Source organism: Eulemur rufifrons, chromosome 30, assembly GCF_041146395.1.
Source record: "Eulemur rufifrons isolate Redbay chromosome 30, OSU_ERuf_1, whole genome shotgun sequence".
NCBI lineage: Eukaryota > Metazoa > Chordata > Mammalia > Primates > Lemuridae > Eulemur > Eulemur rufifrons.
The window spans coordinates 124,228,397-124,242,443 of NC_091012.1; the positions used below are offsets into that span (position 1 = coordinate 124,228,397).

At 41.3% G+C, this 14,047-nt stretch overlaps 1 protein-coding gene across 1 annotated transcript in view; it reads left to right on the plus strand.

The window, feature by feature from the left end:
- The first annotated feature begins 2,317 nt into the window (after positions 1–2,317).
- The window catches only part of PCYT1B (phosphate cytidylyltransferase 1B, choline), a 79,272-nt gene continuing 67,542 nt past the window's right edge, over positions 2,318–14,047 (plus strand). Inside the window, exon 1 of the mRNA XM_069463814.1 lies at positions 2,318–2,434. Within this exon, the coding sequence (XP_069319915.1) occupies positions 2,318–2,434 (117 nt within the window). The remainder of the gene's footprint in view (positions 2,435–14,047) is intronic.

Consider the following 14,047-nt stretch of genomic DNA (forward strand, 5'->3'; position numbering starts at 1 on the left):
AGCTCCACCACCTCAGTTGTCTGATTTAGTAGGTCTGGGGTAGGGAGCGAGAATTCTGACAAGTTGCCAGGACTCTTGCTGCTGCTTCTTGGGGGACCACACCTTGAGAACCACTATTCAAAAGCAAAGAAAATATTGAGATTACAATAACAATCTCACCCTCACATCACCCAGCACCCCCCAGGGGTGGGAAGGGGGCTCCTAAGCGTGATGCAGGGCTAGGCTCTTCCAGATGATGGGCTGGTAGAGCTAAACCTGCAGCTTGAGGTGTTTTGTGCTTTCAGGAGGGCAGAAAGGGTAGGAAGAAAGTGGCCCCTTTTCAGATGACCCAAGCATCACTGGAATTGTTGCATCACTGGAGTCTTCTTGTTATAGATAATAATGCTGTCCTGTGATGTCATTCTGACCTAACAGGGCAGGATCTATAACTGTCAAACTGTAATTCTCTGCTGCAGAATCCACCTTCTTCATTTAGGGCTAGCCCTCTTTGCTTATTTGAAGAGTAATAAAAATAGTCTCCCCCTATATTAGCATAGCACATTCTAATTTACAAAGTACATTCACAGGATATCTCATTTGATCTTCAATTCTGTGAGGGAGACAGGGCTGGTATTTTTATCCCATCCTTTGGGCTACTGATTCTCAAAGAATGGTTCTTATACCTTCAGAATTAGCATCGCCCAGAAACTCAGAAAAGCAAATTCCAGCGCCACCCAGACCTACTGAATCAGGTCTGGGGTCCGGCATGGGGCCAATAATTTGTATTTCTAACAAGTTACCTGGTGATGTTGTTGTTCATGTTGCTGGTCGTGGACCACACTTGGATGAAAACCACTGCTGTAGGTAAAAATGAAAGATTTAGAAGCCCAGGGAGGGACTTGTCTTAAGAGGACTCCTACCTAGTTTCTTTTTTTACTACACCTGCTGCATCCTTGCTCCCTGCCTCTCCCCCAACCCCGCCAAAATCCTTCAAATCCCGGCTCGATTATTTATGAACTTTGAGAACCTGGGCACCTGTAAAATGAGGATAATAGTAGGATCTACCTCTTTGGGTTCTTACGAAGAGTAAACAAAATCTAGGTAAAGTACTTAGCATTGTGCCTGTGCTTAATAAATGTTAGTGATTATCGTGATTTTTATTAATATTAAAAGTGTGACATTTCACTAGAACGAATACCTTTGTAAGTTTTATTCTTTGAGTGTGTGTCTTCAGAATGCCCCTCTTAAAATGTGGATGTTCCTAGACAATTTAGACATTAAGGCACATCATCTTTAACATCTCATCTGGGATGTTTCTCTGATTGCCATGAGCATTTGCCTGAAGACAGGGTGCTTAGGAAATGGGACCCAGGACTGGTAAAATAGGAGCAAAGGGATTAATAGACCAGCGCATGAAACAGTGTATTGAAGGGCAGGCAACAGCAAGACTTCCTTGAGGAAATTCAGAATAGCCGGGGAGCAAGAAGAGTGGCTGAGGGAGGAAGCAATTGGGAAGGGCAGCCAGAGGTGGGAGGCAGGCTGTCAAAGATAGTCTACCTCCTTCAAAGTTCTTCCTGGGGCAGCCCCCGGGGTCGGCTCCAGGGCTCCACCAGGCCTCAGGGGATCTGCCAGTGTTCATGTTGCACACAGTCCAGGGGTTGAACACTCAGGTGCCCACAATGAACATCCGGAGAGGCCAGCTGGCAATTGGCACAGTGAGTGAGTTTTAGGCTCAAAAGTGGCTTTGTCTTCAAGGTGACTCCTATTTGGCAAATATTCTGACTACAGCACATCATACACCCAGGCCAGGGACCTGGCCCTTTTTTAGTGGAGGTCTGCTGTGTTCTTTCTCAAGGCATCTGGGCCTCTCAGGAAGCGGTTTCATCTTATCTGGGTAGTGCAGCCTGGGTCCCTGAGCCCAGAAACGACTGAGACCTTTGCAACTGAATTAAACAGAAGAAACAAAAGCAGCAAGTTCGGCCCCGTGGGTACGGCCGGCCAGCCAATGGGGCCCGGCCGCTCTCCGGCGGAGTGGTACTATGATGACAGTAGCCAACCAGCGCGCTCCATGCAAATGAGGATACTGTATCCCGCACCAGGCGCTCCAGTGTCGTCTGGTTGTTATAGTGATAAACTGAGGCCTTGCCTCTTGGCTTCTCCGAAAACGAAAGGGGCGCGGGGGCGGGGGGTAACCTCTTTACTTCCCCCAGGGAAGACAGAAAGAAGGGACGAAGGAGGGGGATGGGTAGGGAAGAGAAAAATACGTGACAAAGAAAACATTCTCTGCCTGGGAGGAGACTGACAGAGGGTGTAGAGCTGGAGGGAGCATTCACTGGCCATGCCAGTACTTACCACTGATGCTGAGTCAGAAACAGGTATCCCAAAATCCCTTTCCAATGAGCCTCCCTCAGAAACCATGGAGGAAATAGAGCACACATGCCCACAGCCTCGACTGGTAAGTAAAGACAAAGGATGCAAATGTATGCGTGGCTATGGCATAAAAGAGTTCCTCAAGCGCCCGCAGCCAGAGAGGAAAACGATGCTTAGAGGATTTTCATGTAAATGAGAATGGAGCTAGCGCCTAATCTTTCTCAGCTGTTTATACTTAGCTTCTATACCGGGCGCTGCTCTCAGCTTACAAAGCATTATTGTATTGGCTGGGTAGGAAAAGGGCTGCTTGGGATGTGCTGTGTTTTTGTGCTTTGGGAAGAGGGGGATGGCCTTTTTCCTTTAAGGTGTATTCTCGTCTGAAGGTAAAAATCCTACAGTGCGATTTTAAAATGGTATTCTCTTTACAAAGCTTGGGACGAGTCCCTTCTTAAGTTCTAAATTCTAGCTAAGGAATGATTCGTTCCGCAACTGATTTTTGTGCCTCATACCAATTTGGGAAAAATGAAAACGACATGGAAGGAAAACTTCCCCATTCGTTTGACAATTTCAAAATAAATAAATAGGAGTCCCTCGATGATGTATTTAGAAATAATGTGCATTTAAAATGAATTGTAAAAAATTTCCAGAGTGTGCTGTCAGGGTTTCTCTTCAGGTGGTGGAAACCTGGGGAAGCTACATTTATTTGGAAAGGGGCTGCATGCCTTTAATAATGAAAGTGTGGAAACGGGGCACTCAGCTTCCTTCCATCTCGGTAACTGGTATCCCAAATTCAATCAGTCTCTGCCACTGGTTATGACCCCCTTAGGTAAAAGTGAAACTCCCTTCTCAACCACCTCAGCATGTGTCCTTAAGGAATCAAAAACACCAAATGGGTGATGGGTTTTCTGTGGCTGAAGTCATGTGGAACTTGGGGAGACTTCTCTTTGAACCCCCAAATCCAAAAAATCCACACAAGTTAAAGCTATTCTTTAGCGATTTCCCCCAAGTTAAAAAGGTGCAATATTTTGATTGGCTGTGGAGTTTGACCCCAGGAAGAGTTTTTTTTTTTTTTTTTTTTTTTTAAGATTTTGTGATGTAGCATTTTCTGTGAACCCCCAAAATGGCTCACGGATTTGAAGGCTGACCCATCATGGAACTATTATTTCTTAATAAAGGTTCAAGCGGGCTTAGAACAACTTCCTAAAAAGCAGGAAAACTGAAGAAGTTATATGAGAGCCCTGTGAGCTTTTCTTCATATGTTTCTATTATTTTTAAATATATTTTCTTAGGGCAGTTTAATACTAATTGCTCCTTAGCACTTTAGCCACCTACTGAATGACATACACAATATAATATCTATGTTCTTATGGGATACAAACTATTCCAATAAGTTTGTTACTAAGGGATTTCTTTGAGCCACTAAACAACTGATAGTTTAGCATTGAAAGAAAATGACGGCTAAAAGTGTGTTACAAGATCACGGTGTGTGTGTGTGTGTGTGTGTGTGTGCGCGCGCGCGTGTGTATTTAGAGATAGGGTCTCACTATGTTGCCCAGCGTGGCCTCAAATTCCTGGACTCAGATATTCCTCCCAAGTAGCTGGGACTAGAGGTGCACACCACCACACTGGGCCAGAATGTATTTTTGAAAGTAAACTCGGTGTTCAAATTTGCATCACTTACCTTCCTAATAGAGGCAAAGGGCAGAGGAGAGAAAGGTGGCATCCAGCTCCAGTTTGTGTATCATTTCAGTCTCTTGCGTCGTCTTCTTTTCCATCCCTTTTCACCTTTTAGCTATTCTGCTCCTTGATTACTTCTGCCTGAGAGAGGTAGGTAGAGGAAATAAGGAAAGGAAGAAAGTTCAAGTTGCTTTCCACTTTCACTTGTGACAGTTCATTGCAGGTGGTAACTCACAAGAACCATGCACCTTCACTTCCCATCCATTGTAGAAATAAGGAAGCTGAGGTTCAGAGAGGGTAAGCAACTTCCCCAAGGGTCACATTGCTTTGAAGGAGCAGAGGTGGGATTTTAATGAACCCAGAGCTCTACATCTGAAAAGTGGAAGATCTTTTCTCTAGAACATACTCATAAGTGAGATACATTCCCTTCCCATCTTTTTGGCAGTTCTGGTTTAAAGTGTGTGCACACGGGTGTGTGTATCATACACGTGTGCAGGGTGTGATAGGGATGCACACAAGTTGAACTGTTGAAGCAACTTGCTTCGATCTACTTTTGATAAAAATTTTCCATGTGTTCATCATTATCATGGGCAACTGAAAATTGGCTCTGTTTAAATAGGGGCTTGCAACCAATTTAAAAGCCACCACTAAAGTTTTTGAAGTGCCTTTCTTCTTATTAGCAAACTTTGATCACTGTAGGGTTATATTCTAAATTTAGATTTACACTTCATAGCCCAACTTTCCTTTGCTAATTATTTTACTTAATAATTGAGGTACATGTCAACTACTTAATGACAAAGTTTATTGATGAGGAGAGTGAGCAGCAAGTCAATATATGAAATTAACATTTCTTTTTGTGGTTTTTAGTAGTTTCTGTTAATCTTGTAGCTTTGCTAATATCTTTGTATTTCAAATTATATAAAAATCTGTGTTTCCTCCAGCACCCAAGCATATTGCCCCAAATCATACATGGGTCACTGACACTACAGCTATGAATCGAGTGTGACCACTGAGTTGCTTAACTAACTTTGGAAAATGAATGAAAGATTTGCCAGGGGCCTGTTTAGGAATGAAACTCCACACTTAGATTCCCCTTCAGAGGGCAGGCTCCTTCTCCAAATTGTTGAAATGAAGAGGGAAGCTGGCATACCTGAATAAACAGGACTTTAATCTATATTTTAGATGCCTGTAAATAGCAAATTGATAATGATATTGAGGATATAATTGAATCGTGTTTCAAGGGCAAATTTTTCTGAAAGGAATACATGTTGTTTTTCCACCTGCCTTATTCTTCATTGGAGGAAAATATAAGAAAGAAGAGGAGTAAATAGAATGAAATAATACTTGCAAAAATTAGAAAATAAATAACAAAATATTACCTGGGTTTTATGATAGAGCTTGCATTTCAGGAATGTAATCTTATTACCCTTACCATCTTATCATGGTACTCTGGCTTGAGATGTTTCTGAGAACTCTTATTTTTATTGTTAAATGTTTATTCTTGATCCTTGGCTTATTTTCCATTTTTACTATTTTCCTTCTTAACCATGATGTAAGGTGACTTATGAACTTGAATATCAAGAAGAGATGCTGAGTGGCCTTGTGTGGTATGATGTAATAGCCCTCCTTGGAAACCTAACTCCTGAGGAATGAGGACTCCTGTGGGCAAGGACTGTATCCTCATATCTCCCCAGCTCTCAGGTTATGCCTAGACAAAGCCTTGGGGCCCAGTAGGTGCTTCATAAACCCTTTCTAACAAGGCCCAGCCACCTTGAAAGCTGTCTGCTTAAGGATTTGGTTAATGACCTTGGTCGAGTTCTTCTAGGGGTACGTTCTGCTATCAGAAGGAATTTGTAATTCTAGCCTGCAAAAATCACTTCCATGAAGATGTATGTACCATGGATCAACTGAGAAGGCCTTGTAAATTAAAAAGGGCTGGTGCAGTATGCCATGTTAGCAGGAGTTCATTTCAGGCTTTACTTCAAAGTGGAGCAGTGCCAACAGACTGCTGTCTTGCAGAAGGTGCATTATGTCAGTTGGAAGGTAGGACACTTGCCCGCTAGTGCTCAAAAAGATGACCAGATTTCCAGAAACATCAATGGCTTCTTTTACTAGTATCACCATCCAGTTAGCCACCCACAGCAGCATGCATTTTAAAGATAAGATACTCTTAGTGTGCTGTGTTGATGAAAACAAATGAACATGAGCTTCCTTGGACATTTAGTGTGGTCAACTGGAATTCTGCCCAAGGTTATTATTAGACATCTTCCTACTGGTTTCCATCCAAGTGCAACATCCATTTCTTGCAAATTGATAATAGTCAGGTGTATTGAGCAAAGAGTCAATGAATTAGTTTCTTCCATTCTTTTAAGTTTGTTCTCTCACTACCCCTCCAACCTCCCATTTGCTAAATGCTAAACTCCTTATGGAAAAAAATAAACCTAAATCAAATATAAGATAGCTAATTTCTTTGTTTTCTTTTGGTGTTTGGGCATATAGAAATCAAAAGAGTGCATATGTCCTCCATCAGGCAGTGAGGGGGATTTAAAGTATTCAGTGATGCATGGCTTTAGAAGGTAACTGAGAGGAAACTCAGTCCTCTACCAAACCCTACCATCCCCTACCCACAGGATCCACAGTCAGCCAGGTAGTTAACAACTTCCAGACATAACAATGCACCAGGTTCTCTATAGAGAAGTAAAAGAAATGAATCCATAGCCCCTGCCCTTAAAGATCATTTCCATTTAACATAGCCAGTAGTTTGGTATGTGGAAGCATGCCAGGACACTGAAATCCCTCAAGAGAAGTTTTTGGAAGTTTGACTTCAACATATTAGACTTTCTTAAAAGCTATATTTTATATATTGAGGAGAAGTGCTTCCCAGTGGGGAGGACTATGTTAACCTGATCCCCAAGGTAAGACAAGTCCCTGCATTTGAAGAGAAGATTCCATTTTTTGACCTCAAAACATATTTTGGGACACGGAAAGGATCAGTCTATTTTTGAGGGGATCTTAAGCCCCCATGTGGGTGGCACATTCTAGCCTTTAGAGCAGTGCTGTCTAATAGAAATACAACTTGAGCCACATATGTAATTTAAAATTTTTCTAGTAACCACAGTTTAAAAAGTTAAAAAAAAAAAAGCCAGGTGAAATTAATTTTAATAATATATTTTAACACAATATATCCAAAATAGTATCATGTCAACATGTAAGAAATATAAAAATTATTAATGTTATATTTTACATTATTTTCTTCATACTAAGTTTGAAATCCAATGTATATATTACATTTGCAACACATCTCAATTCAGAGTAGCTAATTGCAAGTGCTCAGTGGCCACATGTAGTTTTAAAGGGAGCTCAAATACCTGCCCAGCCCTATGCAGGATGAGCCCTAAGGACCCACAATGATAAATACTTTTCATGTTGCACAATACACACACATATGTGTAGTCATAACTGAAACCAAACATCACTTTTTCTTACTTCATGTTTTGCACTCGTATTTTCTATGCTATCCTATTTCGTTTCAGTTAGGAGGCTGTTGCAGTAATCTCGATGAGAGTTAATAAGTTTGAAGCTATGGAGGGGCAGTGGGGAAGCAGAGAACTGGATGGATATGCAAGAAATTAAAGAGGTAAATGCCCCAGGATTTGATAACTGATTCTGAAAGTAGGGCAACGTCGAGGAAAGATCAAGGAAGACTCGTTTTCTGGATCCAGCCAGTGGATGCCATCACTGAGATGGAAGCACCAGGGAAGAAGAGTTTGTGAGTTATGTTGGAGCTACCACAGGGACTTCCTCTTGGAGGTGTCTAGTTAATGTTTGGTTTGGGAACTCAGGAGAGAGTTCCAAGCTTGAGATGTAGATCTGGGAGACATCAGCACGGAGGAGAAATAAGTGAAATTGAGGCAGTGAAATTGGTGAGAGTGAAACTGAGTCAGTTTCTGGACTGAGAAGGAAGTGGATCGAAATGGTCAGCTAGAAAGAGTGCCTCAGGATAATCCTACTACAGAGCTAAACCTAGAAAGTAACTGACTCTGAGCCTTCCTATCAGGTTCTTAGAGGGAGTAAAATAGAAGAGCTGTAATTGAAGCTATTAGAATCCTCGTTATATCTGCCTGTCTCTACGTGAAATCTGGTTAAGTTAATCTACTTTATCCCAGAATCTTTCCAGGATGGAACCCCAAGGAAGACTATTGAAAGAGCCAATAGAGGTAGGATCATGAAAAGAAGACAGAAAGGTATTTCTCAAATAGCTAGAAGATCAGGGGACCAAGGACAGAGTAAATTTCATGGGAGGAATGTCCAGTTGAACTAAATTCAACAGAGAGATAAATGAGATAAAAAGGAAAAGTCTCTTTTGGATTTAGAAAGCAGAGGTCAGTGGTGATATTTCAGTGAAGTGGTAGGAGCGGAGGCCAAATGACAGTAGGTTGAGGAGCCTCTAGGAGGTAGGGAAGTGGAAGCTTGACTGAGAGGGGAAGCAGATACAATGTATAATACCCAGAGGTGGATAAGTCAGGAATTAGGGTCAATAGAGGCTAGATCTTTCCCTTCCTTCCTACTTTCCTTCCATCTTTCTCTCCCTTCATCTTTCTTTCCTTCTATTCTTCCTTCCTTTCGTCCATCCAAGATGTCAAAGCTTTTGGTTGGCTCATTCTTTTGAGATGGTAACAACTTGCACTTAAATATAAATGGGAAAGAGCCAGTGGGACAGAGAGAGGGAGAGGGTGGAGATGATGGGGACAACTGATGAAGGGAATGTCCCTTAGGCTAAAGGGGTTGGACTCCAGTGCACAAGTGGAAGGATTGGCTTCAGGGAAGAAAAGAGACCTCTCCCACTGTGGTGGTGAGGAAGCTGACAAGTATGGTTTGGGTAAGAATAACTTATAAGAGGAAGGGTACTGAAAGTTGAAGCCTTCTCTGTATGATAGCCTCTGCTTTATCTGTGAAGGTGGAGGCAAAGTCATGGTGGCTTAGTTCTGGCAGGTGCAGATTCTGGGATAGCCTGGAAACTTTGGTCCAGCCCTAGGATATTTCCTCTCCAGAGGCCCCCAGGCTAGGGGTAGGGAGAGGTGGAAAGGCTGGATTGGTTCCTGATAAGACGTAGTGATGACAGCAAATGGATCTGCTCCTTTGTGGCCTCTGGGGCTTCACACCAACCCCCATCCAGGCAAATCCAGATCTAGCCAGGGGGAGGTGGCCCATGGTGAAAGGGCTGGAGGCTGGCAAGACAAATAAGTTGAAGCTTGGTCTCTACTCACTGGAGCCCACAGTCTCATTCCCGTCTTAGTTCTGCCATTGAATTATTGCATGGACTTAAGCAAATCACTTTCCTCTCTGGATTCCAATTCTATCACTCATGATGAGTTGGATAGATAGATGATTGCTAGTACTTTGACTGTGATTCTAGCTTTTATCACCATGGAACATGCTCTACTGCAGTATGCTCTGTTTGACCTGATGCTCCTATCAAAAGTCAGGGCTACCCCACTCCTCATTTCCTTTTGGTTTTCTCCATTTGGGGTACAGGGGTAAAAAACAGGTTGGATGGTCTTAAGGTAAGACACACTGGCTAAATATGAATAACAAATGTTCACCAAGCACTTTGGAATTTTACATTGATGTTGTACAAACCACTTCTGCCGTCTTCTGCTTTATTCTTCAGATGCTTCCTCAGAAAGATTGAATGTATTCTGAATCATATTTGGAATATTCTATTCATTGTTTAGAGAAACCTATATTAAATCTCTTCTTAATGGGAACAGTAGCCTCCTAATTTATCTACTTCATAATATGGAGGTTTGCAACATTGGGCTTTCTTTGAGGCATGGCAGTATGGCATTGAACTATAGGGTCTTTTCTTAAGTGAGTCTGTCCATTTAAGCTTAGCATGTGGGGTTAAAGTCCAGCAATGGGTCAGGCCATAGTCCTGAAATTCTTGTGGCTTTAGCTGGTGCCCACACAAGGCTTCTTAGTGACTGTAGAGAAATAAATGCAGAAAAAGAGTTATTTTGTCAGATCACCAGAGGCAGGATGAAAAAAAGAAAGCAAGGAAGGTAGGAACAAACTAAGTCATTGCAAGCTAGGCCTATTTTCTTCCAATAATCTCCCAGGTAACAGCCTCTACCTTGCTAGGATCTGATTACCCGTTACTGGCCTCAGACCATAGCATTATTGTTTTAACATTCCTACCTTCCTCTTTATCCCAGCATGAACCAGGTTGTATGGGAGGCTGGGAAGCTGACCTTGCTTGGGGATAAAGAGACAGTTTAGCACTCAATGATCTTGAAGGCAGACTTGAAAATACAGTGATTAGAAAATAAAGCAGTGAGCCCTGGTAGTGTGTGCCTGTGTAATAATGTGCAGGGCCGCACAGGGCTAGCCTATTGAGCAGGATTCATTTTCATATAATCTCCTACCTCCTGCTAAAGTCTTTGACTTGGCGTTTTTGTTTTCCGCTTGGTAATTCATGCACGCTGAACCTGACATCAGTGTAAAAGGACGCTGGAGGTTATTTAAACTGTCATTTAAGAAAAATAACAACAACAATAATAGGTGAATAGAAACATCGTTAATGATGTGTACAGCCTATTGCTAACCAAATAATGTTGAAAGCCCATTCCTGGTACATGTAGGCTTCTGTGCTTCATCTCTAGTGTGCCTAATATTGACTGTAGGCTCAGTCACATAATAATAAATTCTATTGTACCTCTAAATTGTTTAGTTATAAGGTAATTGTTCTATACTGGGTTCGAGGCTAGAGGTCTCACTCCTTTTTCTCTGTGGGCAAGTTAGGAATGGAACAACCATTCATGGTACACACTGTGTTGAGCACTGTGTTGAATGCTCTATTATGTGTTATCTCATTTAACAAAGCTACAGACCCATGAAATAAGAATCACTATTCCCCATGTTATAAGTAAGGAAATCAAGAATTAAGTAATCTTCCAAAGATCAAATACTGATTAAGATGGCATTTAAAATTAGGTTTGTCTGACTGTTTCCACTACACACAGTTCTCAAACATCAGTGAGCAAAGAATTGCCTGCTCAAGCTAGCTCCCAAGTGATTCAGAAGCAAGATGTGCTTGGATATACTTTGAGAGATGCTGTATTTAACTCTCCTGGTCACATCTTCTGCTTTTAGGACCAGGCATAGAAACAAATAATATATCTAGACTCTTTGTAGCAAAATTAGAAACTCAAAGTAAATATTTTTGACCCAAGCATTTCCACTCCTAGGAAATTTGTACATATGGCCACCAAAAAAATTCCTGTTAGGATGTTCTTAGCAGTGTTATTCATAATAACTCCAAATGGCCAGCAGAAGCAGAATGGATAAATAAATTATAATATATTCACACAATGTAATGCTGCACAGTAACAAGAATGAAGAAATCTACAGCCACCTGCAAGAATATGGATGAATCTCACAAACATAATATTGAATGAAGGAAGCCAGACACAAAATAATATGCACTGCACAATTCCATTTCTATAAAGTATAAAGCTCATCTATGATGTTAGAAGTCAGCATAATGGAAGGAGCATGGTGTGGATGCTATATGTTCTCAGCTTGTGAAAGTCTATTGAGCCACACACTTAGGATATGTGTACTTTTCTGTGTATACGTCATTCTTTAGTACAAAGTTTAAAGATATTCTGACCACAGTAATGAAGAAAGAATGCACTCTACAATATACTTCCCATTTCCAGATAATTCTGGTGATCTAATAGATAACACTGTAAGGAATGGTGTCAGAGCCTACCTAAAATTACAGTTCTTGGCTGCTCAGCCCTTTCAGGGCTAGCCCCAAAGAGAGCCTAGCTGAGCCCTTGAACTAAACTTGCCTTATTTCTAGGACCAGTTCAAGTCTAGTCCTATAATCTGTGAATTAAAATCTATTGTCTTGGGCTGGGTGTGGTGGCTCATGCCTGTAATCCTAGCACTCTAGGAGGCTGAGGCGGGAGGATCACTTGAGTTCAGGAGTTCGAGACCAACCTGAGCAAGAGCAAGACCTCGTCTCTACTAAAAATAGAAAAATTAGCCAGGCATCATGGTAGGCACCTGTAGTCCCAGCTACTTGGGAAGTTGAGGCAGGAGGATCACTTGAGCCCAGGAATTTGAGGTTGCTGTGAGCTAGGCTGACACCACAGCACTCTACTCAGGGCAACGGAGTGAGATTCTGTCTCAAAAAAAAAAATCCATTGTGTCCAATTTATATACTTTGTCCAACAATGGTCTGGCCTCACAGTCAGTTTCTGGACTCAGAAGGAAATGGTTGGCGTTGGTTAGTTAGCAAGAATACCTCAGAATAATCATGCTACAGGGGAAGTTCTAGAAAATAGGTGATCAAGAGCCATCCTAAAAGGGCTTTGAATGGGGAAAAAATCGAAGAGCTATAATTAAAGAAAGCTATTAGAATCCTCCCTATATCTGCCTATCTGACTTGGGCAATCCAGGCCATCCAACTTATACTCTTCCTTTAGAACAACTCATATACATGAAATCTGATTAAATTAATCTGCTTTACCTCACAATCATACAGGATGGAATCCTGATGAACAACATTTAGGGAGCCAATAGAGGAAGAATCATGAAAATAAGGTACTTCTCAAATAGGTGGGAGATCAGGGATCCAAGGACAAAGCAATCATCTCATTAGTAGTTACACGGTTTTCCTGTAAAATATTGTTCTTGTTGAAGAAGTCATTTACTTTGTAGAAAATATCTTCTTTGGAATATCTTTCCTTTAGTGGCTCAGAAAAAAAGGGGTTTTATTATTGAAATAGAATCTAGCAAATACCTCAAGCAGAGGCATGTTAGAAATATCTGTACTTCCATCCAATGTCTGTATAGCAAAAACCTCCCACACTGCATAATTTGTTCTAATGCTTGTTTCTTTCAATCTTCAGCAATGTTTTCTACATGTCTTCTAAATATATTTGCTGACAAAGGAATGCGTTTTAGTTTGACATCAGTTTTTTTTCCTACACATTAGAGCAGCTAGCTTTACTGTGGCATGAAGAACAGATGTTTTCGCAATGGTATGGACTTTTGTTGTTTTTCTATTCAATTATAGAAACTCAGAAAAGGCTCCTAAATATTTATCATTACATGTAACAGTATTTTGCGAAGTACTGGATTGAATATCACATGACTTGAAACATTAAAACATTAAAACTGGAAAAAAATCATAGAGATTTGTCTTCATGTTCTGGATGTTTCATTTTAAAGTATCATGATAATTATAATAACTTCATGCCATCATTAGCTAATATCTCAAGGTAAAATATATGCTCAAGGTGAGGTTTAATGGTAGCAGATATTTCTTTTTTCTTTTTTCTTTTTTTTTTTTTTTGAGACAGAGTCTCACTCTGGTGCCTGGGCTAGAGTGCCGTGGCGTCAGCCTAGCTCACAGCAACCTCAAACTCCTGGGCTTAAGTGATCCTACTGCCTCAGCCTCCCAAGTAGCTGGGACTACAGGCATGCGTCACCATGCCTGGCTAATTTTTCTATATATATTTTAGCTGTCCATATAATTTCTTTCTATTTTTAGTAGAGACGGGGTCTCGCTCTTGCTCAGGCTGGTCTCGAACTCCTGAGCTCAAACAATCCACCCACCTCGGCCTCCCAGAGTGCTAGGATTACAGGCATGAGCCACCGCGCCCGGCCGGTAGCAGATATTTCTAAGTCTTCAGTGTGATAAGTTTTGGTTTAGCTGCCTTCTAGTCAGATCAGATTAGGTCATCATTGTCCATACCTGTTGATGTCGCTGATGCAGAACTCATTCAGGGAGTAGAAGGGTCAGCTCTGCCATTTTCTCGTTGTTCACTTTTGTTCCTACAGCATATTTCTGGTCACAAAAACATCACCAAACTTCTTTATTTTATTAAGACATTATATTTGTACATATTTATGGGGTACATGTGATATTTTGTTATATGGGTAGCATGTGTAATAAACAAGTCAAGGTATTTAAGGTGTCCCTCACCTCGAGTAGTTATCATTTCTA